At 39.0% G+C, this 21,589-nt stretch overlaps 1 protein-coding gene across 1 annotated transcript in view; it reads left to right on the top strand.

The window, feature by feature from the left end:
• The window catches only part of LOC122097666 (fibronectin type III domain containing protein 3C1-like), an 89,017-nt gene that overhangs the window by 49,055 nt on the left and 18,373 nt on the right, over nt 1–21,589 (top strand). Inside the window, exons 4-16 of the mRNA XM_042668274.1 lie at nt 7,678–7,754; nt 9,026–9,299; nt 10,984–12,813; nt 14,131–14,183; nt 14,515–14,657; nt 15,421–15,480; nt 15,806–15,944; nt 16,685–16,738; nt 16,854–16,975; nt 17,062–17,236; nt 18,334–18,420; nt 18,872–19,010; nt 21,215–21,283. Coding sequence (XP_042524208.1) covers nt 7,678–7,754; nt 9,026–9,299; nt 10,984–12,813; nt 14,131–14,183; nt 14,515–14,657; nt 15,421–15,480; nt 15,806–15,944; nt 16,685–16,738; nt 16,854–16,975; nt 17,062–17,236; nt 18,334–18,420; nt 18,872–19,010; nt 21,215–21,283 — 3,222 coding nt within the window. The remainder of the gene's footprint in view (nt 1–7,677; nt 7,755–9,025; nt 9,300–10,983; nt 12,814–14,130; nt 14,184–14,514; nt 14,658–15,420; nt 15,481–15,805; nt 15,945–16,684; nt 16,739–16,853; nt 16,976–17,061; nt 17,237–18,333; nt 18,421–18,871; nt 19,011–21,214; nt 21,284–21,589) is intronic.

The following is a 21,589-nucleotide window of genomic DNA, read 5'->3' as shown; positions in this document are numbered from 1 at the left end:
TAGATTGATTGATAGATACATAGATAGACAAATAGACAGACCTGAGAGACAGAGATAAGAGAGAGAGATGCCATTACCAGCACAAAAATAGATGATAGAGAGATAGAGAGATATAGTTAGAAGGAGAAGACGGATGGGGCTGGGAAGATGGCTCAGTGGTAGAGCGCTTGCCTTGCATGCCTGAGGCCCTGGGTTCGATTCCTCAGCACCACATAAGCAAAAAGAAAAAAGCCGGAAGTGGCGCTGTGGCTCAAGTGGTAGAGCACTAGCCTTGAGCTGAAGAGCTGAGGGACAGCGCCCAGGCCCAGAGTTCAGGCCCCACAACCGGACCCAAAAAAAAAGAAAAAAGAAAAAGAAGGAGAAGACGGAAATAAAATAGAAATAGAAGATACTGTGAGAGATTGATTTAGAGATAGCAACAGACATAAAGAGGTAAAAAGAAATCCCAGTACCAGCACCAAATAAATAAATACATTGATGGAGCATAGATAGATGATAGATGTGTAGAAAGAGGGGGATGGGAAAGTGGCTTAGTGGCAGAGTGCTTGCCTAGCATGCATGAAGCCCTGAGTTCGATCCCTCAGTACCACATAAACAGAAAAAGCCAGAAGTGGTGCTGTGGCTCAAGTGGTAGAGTGCTAGTCTTGAGCAAAAGAAGCTCAAGGACGGTGCCGAGGCTCTCAGTTCCAGCCCCAGGAAGGGCAAAAAAAGATATATGGAGAGAAATAGACAGAGATTGAAAAAATGAGAATGATAGAGTGACAATGAGATAGAGAAAGAAATAGACAGATATACCAGTAGTAGCAAAAGATAGACATATAGATACACAGATATAGAATGATAGAGAGCAAGACAGAGAGATACCCCAGTAGCAGCACAAATTAGACAGACAGACAGTGAGCAAGGTAGAGATACTCCAGTACCAGCACAAAATAGATACATGCATACATACATACATACATACATACATGCATGCATGCATGCAAGATGGATAGACCATAGTGATAGAGATAGAAAAATAAGAGAGCCAGGCACCAGAGGCTCACATCTGTAATCCTAGCTACTCAGGAGGCTGGGATCTGCGAATCTCGGTTCAAAGCCAGCCTTGTCAAGGAAAGTCCATGAGACTCTCATCTCCAATTAACCACCAGAAAACCAGAAGTGGCATTGTGGCTCAAGTGGTAGAGTGCGCGCCTTGAGCTGAAGAGCTCAGGGATAGTGCCCAGGCCCAGAGTTCAAGACCCACAAGCAACAAAACAAAAGAAAAAGAAAAGAGAGAGAAAGGGGAAATAGAAGAGACACAAAGAAAAATAGAAATACCTAGCACAAAATAGTCAAATAGGTAGAAAGATAGATGATAAAGAAAGATAGATAAGTAGGTAGAAAGAAGGAGGGGTGGATGGATAGGTGGATAGAGAGAGAAGAAGAGATAGTGATATGGACAGATACCACAATACTGGAACAAAATAGAGATATAAAGAAAGAGTGAGATAGAGAGATACCACAGTACCAGTTCAAAAGACATAGACAAACAGACATACTGGAAACCTAAGTACAAGATAGATGAGAGACAGAAAGATATAGAGAGAAAATATATATAGAGAGAGAGGTGGTAAAATATAAATACAGAGAGGTAGTAAGAGAGACTGATAGAGAAAGAGAGATACCCAGTATAAAACAGAGAGAGATAGACAGACAGACAGATACATAGACAGACATATATACATACATACCTATTGATGTGAGATACACAGATGAGAGACAGAGATAAAGAGAGATGGAGAGAGCTAGAGAAATAGAAATTAGAGATATCATTAGAGAGATTGATACAGAAATAGAGACAGAGATATCCCAATAACAGGACAAATTACAAGACATAGAGATAGTTATATAGATAGATGAGAGAGAAAGATAGGTACCCACCAGCAAAAAAGATAATGATGATGAAGATAGATAGATAGATAGATAGATAGATAGATAGATAGATAGATAGATAGATAGATAGATAGATAATAGAGAGAGATAGGGTTATAAAGGGAGATAGAGCAAAACAGATAGACACAGAGACATTGACAAATGAGAAATAGAAAGTTGTCTGATATTAATAGATAGGAAGAGAGAGACAGTGAAATAGAGACCCCACTTCCAGCACAAAATAGATACATACATGCATATATAGATGGAAACAGAAATAAAAGCGATAAAAGATATATTTAGAGAGACTGCTAGAAATAGATTGAAAGAGATAGAGGGATAGAGAAAGAAAGAAAAATAGAGAAATACACCAGTACCAGCAATAGACATAGATAGACAGATAGATAGATAGATAGATAGATAGATAGATAGATAGATAGATAGATAGATAGATAGATAGATACCTCAGTTAGATACAGACAGACAGACAGACAGAGATATAGAGCAAGATAGATACCCCAGTAGCCACACAAAATAGATAGATAGATGGATGGATAGACAGATGAAGACATAGATCGATCTGAGATAAGAGTGTGATGGAAAAATAGGATAGAGAGGAATGTAGAAACAGAGATAGAGATACCCCAATACGCACAAAATAATCAGTTAGGTAGCTAGATACAAACAAACATACATACACACACATATATGAGAGAAAGAGAGATGAGAGCAGAGAACAAGAAGTAAAAAGAGGAGAGAGAGAGCAAGGGAGAGAGTAGGACAGGAAGAGAGATAAAGAAACCTCAGGGCTGGGAAGGTGGCTCAGTGGTAGAGCGCTTGCCTTGCATGCATGAGGCCCTGGGTTCAATTCCTCAGCACCACATAAGCAGAAAAAGCCAGAAGTGGGGCTGTGGCTCAAGGGGTAGAGTGCTAACCTTGAGCTGAAGAGCTGAGGGACAGTGCCCAGGCCCAGAGTTCAGGCCCCAACCAGCAAAAAAAAAAAAAGAAAGAAAAGAAAAGAAAAAAGAAACCTCAGTACCAGCACAAAATAAAACAACAATACATAGATAGATCAATACATAGAAAGAGAGAGGGAGATTGGTTGATTGATTGATGGAGAAATAGATCAATAGATAGATACATAAGTAGGTACATACATACATAGATGAGAGGTATAGAGATAACCCAGTACCAACTCTAAATAGACAGATACAGAGCGTGAGAAAGAATGGCAATGATACTGAGAGAGAGCAAGAAAGAAACAGATATACAGAGTGGCAAAGATTTAGAGAAAATAGAGACAAATAGACATAGAGAAATAGATATTCGGACTGGGAAGGTGGCTCAGTGCTTGCCTTGCATATGTGAGCCCCTGGGTTTGATTTCTCACCACCACATAAGCAGAAAAAGCCGGAAGTGGCACTGTGGCTCAAGTGGTAGAGCGCTAGCCTTGAGCTGAAGAGCTGAGGGACTGTGCCCAGGCCCAGAGTTCAGGCCCCATGACTGACAAAAAAGAAAGAAAGAAAGATTCAGAGAGATAAATAGAAGAGAAATAAATGAGAGGTAGATGAAAGAAACAAAAGATAAATATACAGAGAGAAAGATAGATGGAGTAATAGAGAAAAATAAAGAGATAAAAAGTTATGCTAGTACCAACAACTAGAGAGACAGACAGACACATAGATATATAGAAGCATAGATACATAGATCACTACATAAAAAGATAGATGGATAGATAAATATATACATGCATACATATATAGATATATAGATACATAGATCGATGCAAGATAGAGGAAAGATACCCTAGTACCAACACTAAATAGACACATAGAGGGAGTAGGACAAAGAGAATGGTAGAGTGATACAGAGAGGAAAAGATAGAGAGCCACAGAGAGATTTAAAGAGAAAGAAAAATAGAATGATAGTGATAGGGGAATAGAAAGACATAAAGAAAAACACTTGTATCAACTAAAAGTAGAGAAATAGAGATATAGGTAGATAGCCAGATACATAGAAAGAGATAAAGATATATAGAGTAAGATAGATACCCCAGTACCAACTCAAAATAGAAAAAGAAAGACACATGGATTGGTAGAAAGATAGAGATTGATATACAAAAACAGACAGAGATTTCCCAGTACCAGAATAAAATAATTCAATATGTATATACATACATAGAAATCTAGTGAGATAGAGATGCACAACTATCAGCACAAAATAGATATGGGGAGAGAGCACATGCAAGATAGGGAAAGAGGGCTGGGAAGGTGGCTCAGTGGTAGAGCGCTTGTCTTGCATGCCTGAGGCCCTGAGTTCAATTCCTCAGCACCACATAAGCAAAAAGAAAAAAGCCGGAAGTGGCGCTGTGGCTCAAGTGGTAGAGCTCTAGCCTTGAACTGAAGAGCTGAGGGACAGCGCCCAGGCCCAGAGTTCAGGCCTCATGACTGGACCCAAAAAAAAACAAAGATAGGGAAAGATAGCCTAGCACCTGCACAAAACAGATAGGCTGGGAACCAGTGGATTATGCCTATTATCCTAGCTATTCAGGAGGCTGAGGTCTGAGGATGGAGGTTCAAAGCCAGCCCAGGTAGGAAAACCTTTGAGACTCTTATCTTCAATTAAGCACCAGAAAAGTAGAGCTATGGCTTAAAGTGGTAGAGTGCTAGCCTTGAGTGCAAAAGCTCAGGTTCAGCAACCAAGCCTAATTTAAGGCCAAAGACTGACAAAAGAGACAGACAGGCAGGCAGGCAAGCAGGCAGGCAGGCAGGCAGACAGACAGATAGATAGTAGATTAGAGATAGACAGACTTAGAGACAGATACAAAAAAAGAGATAGGTAGAGAAAAATGGGGATAGGAAGAGAAAGACACCACAGTAAAACTACTAGATAGATAGATAGATAGATAGATACTTACATACATAGATTGATAGAAATGAGAAAGAGAAAGATACCCCAGTACAGAGAGATAGATAGGTAGGTAGATAGATAGATAAATGAGAAATAGAGAGATGAAAGGGAAAAAAGACAAAAATTGATACCCCAGTACAAACAAAAAATAGACATGGCTAGAACAATAGATAATAGACAGACAAGACAGATAGATAGATCCATAGATCCATATATAGATAATACAGAGAGATAAAGAGATAGGAATAGAGATATAAGATAGATATGGTAGCAGAGACAGAAATAAAAGATACAAAGAGAAAGCTAGAAAGAGAAAGTGACATGGAAAGAGAGACCTCAGCAAAATCACTAGATAGAGACAGACGGAGAGATAGAAAGACAGATAGATAGACATAATAGATGGAGAGATAGAAAGACGAAGAGGTAGAGATAGAGAAAGGGAGAGATGTGGAGAGAGAAGAAGGAAGATGAGGAGAAGAGAGAAAGGGAACAAGGAAAGATAGAAAGATACCCTAGTATCAACAGGAGAGAGAGAGAGAGAGAGAGAGAGAGAAGATAGAGATTAGATAGATAGATAGATAGATAGATAGATAGATAGATAGATAGATAGATAGATAGATAGATAGATAGGTAGGTAGGTAGGTAGGTAGACAGACAGACTATGTCATTTGCCAGAGACATGGATGGACTTAGAACAAATCATGTTAAGTGAGGTAAACCAAGCTCAGAGAGACAGATGATAAATGTTTTCTCTCATATGGGGAAGCTGTATCTAAAAATATAACAGGACATGATAACCTACACAGGACTCTAGATATTCACACACAGTTAAACTAAAGGAGGATACTCTTAGAGGAAGAACCCAAAGGTGTAACTGCTCTGAATATTTAAAATACTATTTATCAGAACAAATTCCAGGAAATAGAAAAAAATTATGGTTATTGGTGATGGTGATGGTGGAGGTGGTGGTATTTGTTTTTGCTTTGGGTCTTTTTTTTCTTTTGGGCGGGGGTTAAAGAGGAGAGAGGAAGAGTGAACAAATGCTATCATGCTATTCAGTATACACTATGTACAAAATGATCTATGTAACTTGTGGGCAGGAATGAGAGTGGAAAACTAGGGGAAAGAGAAGGAGGGGTGACATTGTCCCAAAAAAATGTTCTCATTATGTGACTTATAAATTGGTAACCTCTCTTACAACACCTTAATAATAACAATAAAATTATATTTTTTTAAAGATGAATAAAAGAAAGATAGGCAGATGCATAGATACATACATACGTATGTACATATGGGGGGGGGGGCAAGAGGAGATGAGCTAGAGAGAAATCTTAGTATCAGAACTAAATAGATAGAGGGGCTGGGAAGGTGGCTCAGTGGTAGAGCACTTGCCTTGCATGCCTGAGACCCTGAGTTCAATTCCTCAGCACCACATAAGCAAAAAGAAAAAAGCCGGAAGTGGCGCTATGGCTCAAGTAGTAGAGCGCTAGCCTTGAACTGAAGAGCTGAGGGACAGCGCCCAGGCCCAGAGTTCAGGCCCCACGACTGGACCCCACCCCCCAAAAAAAAGAACTAAATAGATAGAATGATAGATGAAAGAGAGAAAGACAGAGATCCAGAGAGAGAAAGAGATAGATAAATAGAATATGTGTGAAAGAGAGATGGATATGAAAGACAGAGTGAAAGAGAAAGATAAACTGACAGCAAGAGAAATGAAGAGGAAACAATGATATAGGAGATAAAGGGAGAGATAACCCAGTACAAACATGATAAAGAGACATAGAGATACCCCAATACCAGCACAAAATAGAGACAGATATAGACAGAAAGACAGATATATGAGAGAGAGCTGAGAGACACAGAGCTAAAGAAAACAAAGAGATATAGAAGCCATACTGGTGGCTCACACCTGTAATCCTAGCTACTTAGGAGGCTGAGATCTGAGAATCTACACTCAAAGCCAGACTGGGCAGGAAAGTCCCAGAGACTTTTAATCTCCAATTAACCACCAGGAAACCAGAAGTGGTACTGTAGCTCAAGTGAGTAGAGCATTAATCTAGAGCTGAAGAGCTCAGGGACAGCACTCAGGTCCTGAGTTCAAGCTTCACAACTGACAAAAAAGATATAGAGAGCCACAGAGAAAAATAGAGATAATAAGAGATTGGTAGAGATACAGAGACGGAGATAAAATAAAAATATCCCAGTGCCAACAGAAATTGGATGGATAGATAGAAAGATAGATAGATAGATAGAGATAAGATAGATAGATAGATAGATAGATAGATAGATAGATAGATAGATAGATAGAATTAGATAAATGAAGGGGGAAGGTACCCCAGTACCACAACAAAAGATAGATAGGGATGGATGGATGGATGGATGGATGGATGGATGGATGGATGGATGGATGGATGGATGGATGGATGATGGAAAATGGGCAGATAGATGAGAGAGAAAGGGAGAAAGAGACAGAGATCCCAATACCAGAACAGAAGAGAAATATAGACAGATTGATGGGGTAAGAGAGAAAAAGAGATAAATTCCCCAGTACCAGCACAAAATAGAGAGGACAGAGAGAGATCAATATACAAATAACCTTCTTGTAGTTCATCTGCATTAGCAGTCTTGCCAATATTTTTTATAATATAAATATTGCCCATGTCATGTTTTAGGGGCTTATTTTTCATTAGTTGTGATTTGTCTCTGATAATTGTCTTTGTGAATAAACAACACTTTCAAAATGGCTTGTCATTGTTATGGCTCAGTGCTGTTTTGACCACTCAATGTTAACTGGCTCCTGTAAATAACTTTGTTTCAAGCAATTTCACTATTTATTATTATTTATTTTCTTAGGACCTGCTGATGTACCTCTGATGTCACCAAGTGGTACGTTACCTCCCATTTACCTACCACCTGGATATATGTCCCAGGTATGTTAACATAGTTTTTATTTGGCTGTTTAGCTCTAAATTATCATTTAACATTTTTCCCCATCCCACTGCTTGATAAAAGAAATTATGGAGCTGAATACTAGCTGCTCAGGAGACTGAGATCTAAGAATTGTGGTTCAAGGCCAGGCAATTCTGAGAAACTTTATCTCCAGTTAACCAACAAAAAGCTAGAACTGGAGGCATAGCTCAACTGGTAGAGAGCCAGCTGTGAGCAAAAAATCCAAGTGAGGGCAAAAAATGCCTTGAGTTCAAGTCCCAGTACTAACACAGACACACAAAAAAATTCTGGAATACTATTTTTTCATTTTACTGTTACCATTGCATTCCTGCTATGCTGGGAATACAGCCCAAGGCTTTTCCCGTACTAGGCAATTGCTCTTCCAATGAGCTATATCTCCAGCCCTTGTTATCATTATTACTAAAAAGCTACTGGTGTGTGTGTGTGTGTGTGTGTGTGTGTGTGTGTGTGTGTGTGTGTGTGTGTGTGTGTGTGTGTGTGTGTGTGTGTGTGTGTGTGTGTGTGTGTGTGTGTGTGTGTGTGTGTGTGTGTGTGTTGGTCCTGGGGCATGAACTCAGGGCCTGGGCCATATGTTTGGCATTTTTACCCAAGGCTAGTGCTCTACCACTTGATCCACAGCTCCACTTCCAGCTTTTTGGTGATTAATTCAAGATAAGAGTATCCTGGACTTTCCTGCCCTGGGCTGGCCTTAAACTGAGATCCTCAGATCTCATCCTCGTGAGTAGCTAGGATTATCAGTGTAAGCCACTGGCATTCCACAAAGCAATCAGTTTAAAAGTAATTGTTAAAAGCTGGGCGCCAGTGGCTCACGTGTGTAATCCTAGCTACTCAGGAGTCTGAGATCTGAGGATCGCAGTTCAAAAACAGCCCAGGCAGGAAAGTCCATGAGACACACTCATCTCCAATAAACCACCAGAAAACCAGAAGTGGCACTGTGGTTTAAGTAGTAGAGTACTTAACTTGAGCTGAAGAGTTGAAAGACAGCACCCAGGCCCAGAGTTTAAGCTCCATAACCAACAACAACAACAACAAAAGTAATTGTTCAAAATGACTGACCTATAACCAAATCCATCTTGGCCTTTTACAAGATGCCTAATTTACCTGCTGACTTTGGATCACTTTGATAATCAGTAATCCCCCGTTTTTATTGATTCCAAGTATGTTCATCCATCTTAATTAGCTATTACAATAGCTACAATAATGACTTACTTTCCTGTGTCCTCTATCTTAGGTGGTTGAGGAAAACGGAATTCGAAAAATTGTTGTTGTGCCCCAGATAACTGACTACAACCTGCAGGTGCCTGCTACAACACACGGATCCCAGTATATGACACATCCACCCGTTCTATATCCACACGCTACTCAGATGATGTATCCTCCAGCTCAAGGAGAATTTCCAGTAACTTACTTCCAAGAACCTGTTGTGCAGCAGCTGCTGCCACCACTGCCACCACTACCAGCTCTTCCACCAGCACCAGCAACGTATATGTACCAAGATTACCACGGTACTGTATACCTTTTTTCAACAGAAACTATTGTACATTCGTTAAACAAATTGAGAGCACAATAACAGGGAGTTAATTGACCTAAAATATAATATATTTATGTGGGAAATACCATGGTGCAACTTCTTTGTGCAGCTAATACACACTGATGAAGACACTGGATGACAGGAATGTAAGACATATTCTGTTGAGGGGAGAAAGAGGAGCCAAGTGGGTAAATGATTATTAATAAAGTTAAAGTACATTACATGCACGTATGGGAAAAAAATCTGTTGAATTTGTTTTAAGAAAAGAGAGAAAGGGAGAGTGATAAAGAGGTGAGTTTGATGCATGGATAGAAATATCACAATGAAATTCCCTTGTACAACCAATATATACTAATGAAATATATGCTAATAAAATGAATAGATTTAGAAAACTTATAAAGTGGAAAAAAACAGAAATAGCAACGTTTCCATGAACATTTGCCTTGTGTCATCAATCCTACATATATGATGATACACACTTAGGTTTGTTTTAGGCAAAGTGTTTCTTAAACAGAATTTCCCATAAATATTTCTTGTACTTTTTTATTTTATTTTATTTGTCGGTTGTGGGGCCTGAACTCTGGGATTGGGCGCTGTCCTTCAGCTCTTCAGCTCAAGGCTAGTGCTCTACCACTTGAGCCACAGCACCACTTCTGGCTTTTTCTGCTTATGTGGTACTGAGGAATGGAACCCAGGGTCTCTTGCATGCAAGGCAAGCACTCTACCACTGAGCCACCTTCCCAGCCCCCTCTTGTACTTTTATATAGTATGAATTTATTGATACTTATTTTTTAATGATTTTTTACTGACTGAGTCTATAAAATCCAACCTGAAAACCATAAAAGAACTTGGTCAAGAGCCAGGCACCTATAATCCTAGCTACTCAGGAGGCTGAAATCTGAGAATTACAGTTCAAAGCCACCCCATACAGGAAAGTCTGTGAGATTCTTACCTCCAATTAAGCACCAAAAAGCCAGAAGTGGAGTAGTGGCTCAAGTGGTAGAGCACTAGCCTTGAACAAAACACTCAAGGCAGCACCTAGACCCTCAGTTCAAGTCCTGGGACCAGCATTAAAAAAATAAATAACTTGATCATTAAGACCTTAGTCTAAGAATATAAAAGGCATTAAAGGGTCAATATTCCAACCATCTTAAAACCTTAAAATCTGGAAGTGGCATTACTACCTGGAAAAAAGTATATAAATTGTTTATATTTATCTTTCTATACATTACAATATATTATAACACGCAGTAACACATATGCATATATCTAATACCCTATTAAAGCCAAATAAGAAAACTTTGAAGCCAGGCTCTGGTTGCTTATACCTGTAATCCTAGCTACTCAGGAGGCTGAGATCTGAGGTTCGTGGTGTGAAGCCAGCCTGGGCAGGAAAGTGCATAAGACTCTTATCTCCAGTTAACCACCAGAAAATCAAAGCGGTGGTGTGGCTCAAGTAGAATTGTGCTAGCCTTGAGCAGAAAAGCTTATGGACAGCACGTAGGCCCTGAGTTCAAGCCCCATGACCAACCAAAAAAAGAAAGAAAAGAAAACTGAAAAGTAAAGCCTGGCTTTAAGTGTTATTTTGTTGGTTAAGTTAAAAAAAATAACAACTTGATATTTGTAATTATTATAATTTTTCAACATCATTCTTTTAGAAACCTACTCTTATGGAAGAGCAAATTATAACGAATTTGATGAAAGACCTGCTAAGACAGGTGAATATAAGAAAATGAAAGACCGCCCAGGTGGATGCAAAAACAAAGCTACTAGCATTACACCTGCTAAATATACTCCAGATGTTTACACTGTAGACAATGCTCCCCACATCTACACTGTAGATGAAAGTTGCAGCACTTACACTGTAGATAATACATTGAGCACTTGCACTGAAAACAGTACTCTAAGTACTCACACTTTTGACAATCTTCCCAACACTGACATCCCTAACGAAACCCCCAGCATTTCTACTGACAATGCCTATAACATGGTCACCACCGACACTAATTTTTGCTCTGACACCACTGACAGCACTGATTGTGCTTCCACAACTACCACCTCTGACATAATTGTAAGCCCATCCGTTTTGGAGAATCCTTCAGGTTCTTCCTCCTCAGCCAATGCTGCCAACACTCCTATCTCCGAAAATGCACCTAGTATCATTGAGAATTCTCTAGCCACTACCAGTGCTCCCAGCACTACCTGTGATGAATCCAGTGCTCCCAGCACTACCTGTGATGAATCCAGTGCTCCCAGCACTACCTGTGATGAATCCAGTGCTCCAAGCACGTCCACTGATCCTAGAATAATCAATGATGAGCATAATGCTCCCCTTACAACCAGTGCTTCCAGCACAACCGATACTGAGCCCAGTGCTTCAAGCCCATCCAGTGCTGACCCCAGTACTCCCAGCATAACCAGTGTTGAGCCTAGTGTTCCTTTCATATTTAATAACACCAGCACATCCACTGCTGAGCCCAGTGCTCCCAGCACATCCAGCCCTGAGCTTAGTGATCCTCTGATATCTAGCACTGAGCTCAGTGCTGTAAGCCCATCTGGTGCTGAGCCTAGTGCTCCAAGCACAAGCAGTGTCGAGTCTACTGATATCCTTACACTTAGTGCTCTTACCACATCTAGCACTGAGTCTAGTGCTCCTCTCACACTGAGTGAGCTCAGCACAACCAGTATTGAGATCTGTGCTCCCAGTACATCTAGTGCTGAGCCTAGTGCTCCCCTTACATCCAATGTTGAGCTTAGTACTCCCAGCACAACCAGTGCTGAGCCTAGTGCTCCTCTCATATCCAGTAACACCAGCACAACCAGTGCTAAGCCTAGTGTTCCGAGCACATCCAGCACTGAACTTAGTGCTCCTGTCCTATCCAGCACTGAACAAATTGCTCCCCTCATATTCAGTGCTTCCAGCACTGAGCTCAGTGTGGCAAGCACATCGAGTGCTGAGCCTAGCGCTCCAAGCATAACCAGTGCCGAATTTACTGATCTCACATGCAGTGCTCCTCTCGCACTGAGTGATCTCAGCACAACCAGTGCTGAGCCTAGTGCTCCCAGTACATCCTATGTTGAGCCTACTGTTCCTGTCATATCAATTGTTGAACCTAGCACTTCCAGCACAAGTGCTGATCCTAATGCTCCCAGCACAACCATCACCGAGCCCAGTGTTCCCAGCATCTCCAGTGCTGAATCTAGCACTCCCAGCATATCCAGTGCTGATCTTAGTGCTCCCAGCACATCAATTACTGAGCCCAGTGTTCACAGCATGTCCGGTGCTGAAAGCAGTACTTATAGCACATTCAGTGCTGAGCCCAGTGCTCCTAACACTGAATCCACTGAGTCCACTGCTCCCACTACATCTGGAGCTGCCAAGGCTGAGACTAATTATGGAAAGAATCAGACACCAACAGATGGAGAAAACAAACAAAAATCAACTGGAAAACAAAATCAGATCCAATCATCAAGTGAACCACTAAAAGGTAAATCTAGGAGTTTCTTTGCTGATGAGTGTTGAAATCTTTAGGAATATCAGTGCCTTTTAAATATTTAAATGTCATTTTCTACTTCCTTTTCTTTATTTTTTGTGCTTCTACCTGTAATTGTCATTTATTTTAAAGTTATTATTATTATTATTATTATTATTATTATTTGGTGGCAATGAAGTTCAAGCTTAGAGCTTCACATTTGCCAAGCAGACGGGCTACTGCTTGAGCAATGTTGAACAATGTACCAGCTCTGTTTTGTTGTTTTATTTTTTGCTTATTTGACTGATGTTCTACCACTTGAGCACACTTCCAGCCCTGCTCTTGGTATTTTTCACACAAGCTCTTGCTTCCTGCATATGCTTGTCTGGACTTCAGTCCTCCTATTTATACCCACTCAACTTTCTTTCTGCTGAGATAGGGTCTAGTTAACTTTTTTGCCAAGGCTGGCCTAGAACTGAAGTCTCCTGATTTCAGTCTCTCAATTATCTGGGATGATAGGCACACACCACTGAAGCCTGGCTATTACTATTTTTATGGAAAAATAATTACAAACTGGAGACATGGCTCAAGTTGTAGAGCACCCGCTGAGAAATAGTTGTAAAAATTTATAGGGTACAATGTGCTGTTTTCATATACGAAAATGACATAGAATTATTCAACCAACAACTCACTATTCTCTCCCTTCCCACTCTACCCCTTCTCCATCATTCCATTTCTACTTCTGAGTATCCAACTGTATTAGGTCCACATATAAGTAAGATCATTATTTTCTTTCCGTGCCTGATTTATTTCACTTAGTGTAATATCCTCCAAGTTCATCTGTGTTGTAGCAAATCACAAGATTTACTCTTTTTGAGACTGAATAGAATGAAATGGCAAATTAACCTGCTTTTTAAAATCTTGAAGAGAGTTAGGGATGTAGTTCAATGACAGAATTCTTGCCTAGTGTACGTAAGGCCAGAGATTCCATTCCCAGCACCACAAAAATAAAATAAAAATTTAATTGTACAAAATTGTACAATTTAATTGTACAAAATTGCATACTCCTATTTTTGCCTGTCAGTGAAATGTCACAAATTACAATGCTAACCAATTTATATGATTTTTATTTTAGGTGAGGGTTTTTATTTCTCTTTTGCTAGAATTTGTTTAACACACTTTAGACTGTTTGCTTCTTGTAAAGTAAATAGCTGTTTAGTGTGAGTATTTGTCTCAGGCATGATATATTTGTAGTGAGATAATAAATATACCACTACTTTCTTTTATTTTTACCAATGTAATTTTGTGTTTATGGTGTTTGTTTACTTTTAGAATGCACAAAGCAACCTGAGAAGTCTCGTCGTTTCAACATTGAGAAGCCCATTGTAAGTAACTAAAATGAAGGAGCATTCCTTTTCATTTGCTTTCGTCAGTCTTAAGCCTAAAAATTTAGTGGGATGTTTCCATAGTACCATTTTAATTTGTAGCTTTAACTGGTTAAAATTTCATAATCTCTTTTAGCAATCCAATAAATAAAGGGCCTTTTTGGCATTATTACAGACAGGATTCATGGCTTACTGAGACTGATCACAGTGTGTAAGAACTTAATATGAAGAGAACAATCTACTTAGAATCAAAACAGACTAAAGGAAAGACTATATTATAAATCACAGCTTATAATTTTTAAGTTTGATCCTCATGTTTTTACTATTTTAGGTTTCTGATATTCAAAACAGATCTGCTGTGATTACATGGAATCTATATGGTTCTGAAGAATTTGACGATACTAGACCTCCAGTAACATTTGAACTGGCAATGTCTACAACAGGGAAAAATGGAAAATATAAAAATATTTATACGTAAGTCATTTTAATCATTTCTGCTTTCCTACACTTCAATTCAGTTGTGCTATCTTAACATATAGACCCCCCCAAATTATACTTAACAGGTTGAATTCTCACTTTTTCTAAGCTTTGAATATATTTGTTTGCAGAAGTCATTTTCTAAATAGTATTAGGTTACCAAGTCAGCCCACAAAACTCATTAGATTGTAAGACTGTTAAAACTGAATACTTTCTATATCAACTAGCTCATTCAGTTTGCAGAGTTCCTAATAAGAAAGAAATTTTTAGCCAGTCCTATGGCTTGAACACAGGGCCTGGGCACTGTCCCTGAGGTTTTGTGTTTTTTGTTTGTTTGTTTTATTTTTTGCTCAAGGCTGATACTCTGTCTCTTGAGCCACAGCCCCACTCCTTACTGTGTGTGTGTGTGTGTGTGTGTGTGTGTGTGTGTGTGTGTGTGTGTGTGTGTGTGTGTGTGTGTGTGTGTGTGTGTGTGTGTGTGTGTGTGTGGTTTTTGGGATAAAAGTCTCATGAACTTTCCCTGTCTGGGCTAGCTCCAAACTATGATTCTCCGATCTCAACTGCCTATATGGCTATGATTATAGACATGAGCCACCGGTGCCCAATTCACTGTTACCATTTTGCACACATATAAAGTGGGTTCAAGTCCAGTTTCAAAGAGAATCATGTTTCTTTGTCAGTTGAATGTATAAGATAGGAACTGTTTGCTTAGCTTTCAAATATGCATGATACCCATTGTAAACAAAAGTTTTCTTCACAGTGGTGACAAACTTTCATTTAACCTACATACTCTACAACCATCCATGACCTATTTTTTAAGGTAAGAACGCCATCCTACACAACTGACACCTAACCTATAGTGAGCCAAAATTTCCTGGTCTGTACCAATTCACTACTTCTAATCCCTATAGTCAGCCTAACTATTTCAAGCAAATTGATCTTTCTTTTAAGCTTCAAAACAACCTCCTTCAGATCTGGTATAGTTCACTTTCTTCATTTAGAAAAGAACTTTGGGAGCCATCTGCAAGTACCCAACTTTGCTATATGAACCCATATTTTATCATTATTCTTAGGAAGTCTGTCTGAAAATGCACACTTGTGATTTCATATTTGAAAGCTTATAATAATTGTCATTACATTTTTAGAGTTGCAGCTAGAAGAGGATCAAATTATAAAATCTTGTCTGAAGTGGTTAATTTTACAACACCAGGCTGTGAACCGGATCGTCCACAAGCACCTAAACTCATTAATCGGTCAAAAAGCACTCTGAATTTGCAGTGGAAAGTAAGGATTTGATTGATAAAAGCACTTCCTACTGGGATCTGAATTTTAAGTAGGGAATTCTGCCTATCTGCCTTAACCTTTTTCTCTAGTATCTTTCTTTACCACAATATTTCTGTTCCTTCTATCTGGATCAAACGTCAAATAAATTGAAAATAATCAACAATAATTATAATAATTAATTAAAGCCTAATTAGCACTTTCTACCACCTAAACTTAGTTATTTATTACCATACTAGTAAAATCTATCTCTCAGGCTAGGAAGGTGGGCTCAGTGGTAGAGTGCTTGTCTTGCATACATGAGGCCCTGGGTTCGATTTCTCAGCTCCACATAAACAGAAAAGGCTGGAAGTGGTGCTGTGGTTCACGTGGTAGAGTGCTAGCCTTGTGCTAAAGAGCTCAGGGACAGAGCCCAGGCCCAGAGTTCAAGCCCCGTGACCGAAAAAAAAATCTCTCATTTGACCTAAGTGTTGATTTTCTTCATGACATACATAAAATACAACAGAGCATAGAGCTAGACATATTTTATGGAGGATATTTTAACTTTAAATTTTGATTCCTTTTAAAACAAAGTATATCTATAAAATTCATATCAGCATATTAATTTTATATCTATAAAATTTTAGATTTGTAATTAATGTTGTAATGCATTACTTATATGTACATGTACACAATATACATAGCATATAAGTATATACATATGTAAATACAGGCCATTATAATTGTCTTTCTGGTATTTTTAGGGTTCAAATGAAAATGGTTCCAAAATTAACAGCTTCCTTCTGGAATGGGATGAGGTATACAGTCTTATTTTTTAAAGCACTTGATTATGTGTGATTATTGTTATGATGAATTTGTCTTGTTAACCATTGTACTTTCTAATATTCTAATTTTTCTGCATGTGTTCCTAAGGGGAAAGGCGAAAATTTCAAAAGTTGCTATACAGGAACAATGAAACAGCAAAAGTTCCTAAAACTGACTGCTTCAACAAAATACTCATTCAGATTAGCTGCCAGAAATAACTTTGGCTTGAGGTACATTGAGTTATTTGCAGCATTTAGAAGTCTGTACTTCCATAAGAACCTGAAACTAATTTATTCATCCTAATCTAATTTTGCAGTGATTTCAGTGAAATCGCAGCCTTTTATACATCCGGGTCTATGCCCCCAACACCTTTGCCTCCTAAGCTAAAGGAAGCTGATATCTTTAGTTTGTCACTAGAATGGTGTGCACCAGCCAACGTAAACTCACATAGCCATCTTACTTATGTATTGGAAATGGAGGAACCAGGAACTGTAAGTTTTCTTTCACATATTGTAATCTTTAAACTCATTATTATGTACATTTTACATACACTTATCACTTGAAAAAATATAAATTTGATTAGTTATGCTTTCTACTTAATCAACTGAATCCAGAATTGAAGGATTCCTGAGTCCCTAGATTGTCAGTGGGGAGGAAGGGTCAATGTGGACCATTTTTTAGCAAGCCTGTGTAGGTTCTCTAGTCCTGAAAATTTGGTAAAGGCAATGGTAGCCAGAATCACAGCACAGAGACTCAAAGACATGTATTATTATATAGATCTTTTACACTTTAACACAATCCCACCAAGCTATGTTTTTTTCTGGTCTTGGAATCCTGATGGGAATGTGTATTTCATTCCATTCAACTTTCAACTTTATTCTAAAAAGGCAAGCCAATTTTAAAAAGTAGCTGTAAATTATTACATATGTATTCATAGAGATGATAGGTAGTTGGATAAGATAGATAAGACAGAGAAAAAGAGAGAGAGAAAGAAAGAAGGGGAAGAAGGGAAAAAGAGAGAGAGAGAAAGAGAGAGAGAGAGAGAGAGAGAGAGCGCCAGGTGCTGGAGACTGACACCTGTAATCCTAGCTATTAAGAAGGCTGAGATCTGAGGATCACAGTTCAAAGCCAGCCCAGACAGGAAAGTCTGTGAGCCTCTTATCTCCACTTTACCACCAGAAAACTAGAAGTGGTACTGTGGCTCAGTGGTAGAGTTCTAGCCTTGAGCAAAAGAGCTCAGGTAGAGCTCCCAGATCCTAAATTCAAGTTCCACGACTGACAAAAAAAGAAAAGGAAATATATAGATAACAAGATATATTTTATATATATATATATATATATATATATATATACGTTGAGAAGTGTTTTGTTGTAATTAGTATGCTAAGAAATTTCACATGTGTTATCTTATTAACTCCTGAGGAGAAGGGTCCATTCAAAGTAGAAATTATCTCCATTTCTTAGCATGGAGATATTGAAGTTCAGAAAGACTAAGGCACTTGCTCAGGACCACCCAGATCAAAAAATAACTCGAAGCTAGACCTTGAATCCAGGCCTGACTGACTCCTGAATTTGTTGTCATTTCCAGGGATTAGGTTTTAAACCTACATACAATGGTGAAGACTTCTCATGTACTATAACAAATCTACAACGAAGTACTACATACAAGTTTAGGGTATGTAGCTATCATTTATACATTTGTGTCACGTTTTCAAATAAAATTATACTCTGCTGGAGAAAAAAAAATGTTTTCTTGCTGGGTACCGGTAGCTCACACCTATAATCCTAGCTACTCGAGGCTGAAATCTGAGGATCACAGTTCAAAGCCAGCCCGGGCAGGAAAGTCTATGAGACTCTTATCGCCAATAAACCACCAGAAAACCAGAAGTGGCACTATGGCTCGAGTGGTAGAGCTCTCACCTTGAGATGAGGGACAGTGCCTAGGCCCAGAGTTCAAGCCCCATGACTGGCTAAAAAATATTTTCCTTTGAAATTAAGCCTTATTTTGCATTTAGTTCACAGAGGTTCTCACTCAAAGAACTTGCTTTATATTGCAAACTACACATTATCAAATGTGTAATTGTCAGTTCCCATAGTCAGTGAAGTATCTTGTTTCATTCAAACAGATTTTTTCCTATAATATGGAAGGACGAAGTAATCCCAGTAATGAAGTAAAATATACTACCTGTCCGGACAAGCCTGGAGCTCCAACACAGCCATACGTAAAAGGAAAGATTCATGCACACAAAGTGAAAATTGGGTGGCGTAAGTGATATTCTATTATTTAAATGCTTTGCTACCTCCATATTAATATTAACTACTGACAAAAAATGTTTCTCAGATTTCCCTAAGGTTTAGAGAATATTCTTTTAGTCAAGTGTCAGTGGCTTATACCTGTAACTCTAGCTACTCAGGAGGCTGAGATATGAGGATCAAGGTTTGAAACCAGCCTGGGCAGGAAAGTTTATGAGACTCTTACTAACCAGCAAAAAGCTAAAAGTGGAGCTGGGGCTCAAATGGTAGAGCACTAGCCTCAGGCTAAAAATCTTAGGAACAATATCCAAACCCTGAGTTCAAGCCCTAGGACTAGCCGCCACACACACACACACACACACACACACACACACACACACACACACACACACACACACACACACACACACACACACACACACACACACACACAGAGGAAATATTCTCTTAATAGAAAGTAGGGTGTGGTTCAAGTGAGAGAGTGCTAACCTTCAGTAAAAAAGCCAAGCTACACGCGGTGCTGGTGGCTCACACCTGTAATCCTAGCAACTCAAGAAGCTGAGATCTAAGGATCATGGTTTGAAGTCAGACTGGGCAAAAAGTCTGTGAGACTCTTATTTCCAATAAACTACTCAGAAAAAGCCAGAAGTGACGCTGTAGCTGAAGTGGTAGAGCACTAGCCCTGAGCACAAACAGGCTCAGGCACAGTTGCCCAGACCCTTAGTTCAAGCCCCAGGACCAGAAAATAAAACCCAAGCCAAAGTGTGAGGACCCTGAGTTCGAGTTTCAGTACTAGCACACAAAATATTTCCTTAACCGCATTGTTGGTGGGAGTGTAAACTTGTTCAACCACTTTGGAAAGTAGTATGAAGGTTCCTCAAAAGATTCCACATAGAGCTCCCCTATGACCCAGCAATCCCACTTTTGGGCATTTACCCAAATGTTTACAAACAAGACCACACTAAAGCTACCAGCACAACTATGTTTATTGCAGCACTATTTACTATAGCTAAGATATGGAACCAACCCAGATGCCCCTCAGTAGATGAATGGATCAAGAAAATGTGGTATATATACACAATGGAATTCTATGCCTCCATCAGAAAGAATGACATTGCCCCATTTGTTAGGAAATGGAAAGACTTGGAAAAAATTATATGAAGTGAAGTAAGCCAGGCCTAAAGAAACATAAGTCCCATGGTTTCCCTTATTTGCAATATCTAGTATATGTCTGAGTCAAGCAGAAAAGGTCAGATAAGGTGATGTTAGGGAAATGAACCCTAAGATATGTATTCAAATGTTTATTTTCTTTCATGCAATTGTTTCTAACACATTTATAAGATTATTTCTTTGTTGCTTTGTATGTCCCTCCCCCACAGTATAACCCCTGCTTTCACTGTATTTGATGTCGGTATAATTTGTGGAGGGGAAGGGGAAAAACAAATCGTTTAAATAGGGATACAGGTGGACCCATTGCAACAATGAGATGTACAAGTCGTTATGCCGAAAATGAACTTTACAACTTTGGTGGGGGGGGGGGGGTTGTGGGGAGGATTGGGTGGGAGCGGGGAGGATTTGGGGGGCGGGGGGAGGATAAGAAGGGATGGGAAGGGGAAACAAAAGAGGAGGCTACAATGCTTGATAAGAAATGTACTCATTATCTTGCCCATGTAATTGTAACCCCTCTGTACAGTAATTTCACAATAAAAAAATATTTCCTTAATCATTTGTATATGAAATACCCTGCCATAAAAATGAAAGTAGTTGTAAACCATATTATTTTCTCTAGTTCTTCATTGAATTTTCTGTGGCTACTAGCTCAGTAATTTACATGCAAACCTCTTACTGAACTTTATGTGGGGAAACTTTATTTCAGGTAAAATTACATATAATACAGAGACTATAATTAACAAGCCACACCAATGATAACTGTCAGCTTGACAAGAAATTATATTTATGCAAATGTAAAGTAGAGAAACGCATTTTATCACACCTACATTTAGCATTTAAGTCTCTTTCCAAGTAACTTGCAAATATTTAAATGCCTCATGTTCAATATTCAAAGCATGTAACCTGCATTGTATTTAATGGTCTTAATATCTATATAGTAATATGCTAATATATTTTATGTTCATATTTTTCTCTGTGAAAATTTGTAACTTAGAGAATATTCCAGTGAAATTGAAGACACATTTTAATTTTATTTTTCTTTTCAGAATCGCCTAAAGATAATGGTGGAGCACACATTTTAAGTTATACTTTAGAAGTTAATGACAATGCACATGGTAAGACATCCTGATTTTTTTGTTTGCTTATTGTCTTTGCCAGTACCTTGGCTTGACTCTTTCACTCTTGCTCGGAGTACATGTTCATGGCTGGTGATCTACCACTTAAGCCACACCTCCAGCCTAGCTCTTTGCTGGTAAACTGGATATGGAGTCACCAACTTTTCTGCCTGGGCTGACTTTCAACAACAGTCCTCCTAAGTCTCAGACTTCTGAGTAGCTAGGAATACAGGCATGAGCCACCAGTACCCTCTTAGGTATTGTGATTTTTTTTATTTCACTTAGACATAATTTTAGACTCACCCA

The sequence above is a fragment of the Dipodomys spectabilis genome, unplaced genomic scaffold (genome assembly GCF_019054845.1).
Source record: "Dipodomys spectabilis isolate Male_0828 unplaced genomic scaffold, ASM1905484v1 ptg000424l, whole genome shotgun sequence".
Taxonomy (NCBI): domain Eukaryota; kingdom Metazoa; phylum Chordata; class Mammalia; order Rodentia; family Heteromyidae; genus Dipodomys; species Dipodomys spectabilis.
The sequence above is the reverse complement of the archived record's forward strand: the minus strand, read 5'-3'. Positions and strand labels throughout refer to the sequence as shown.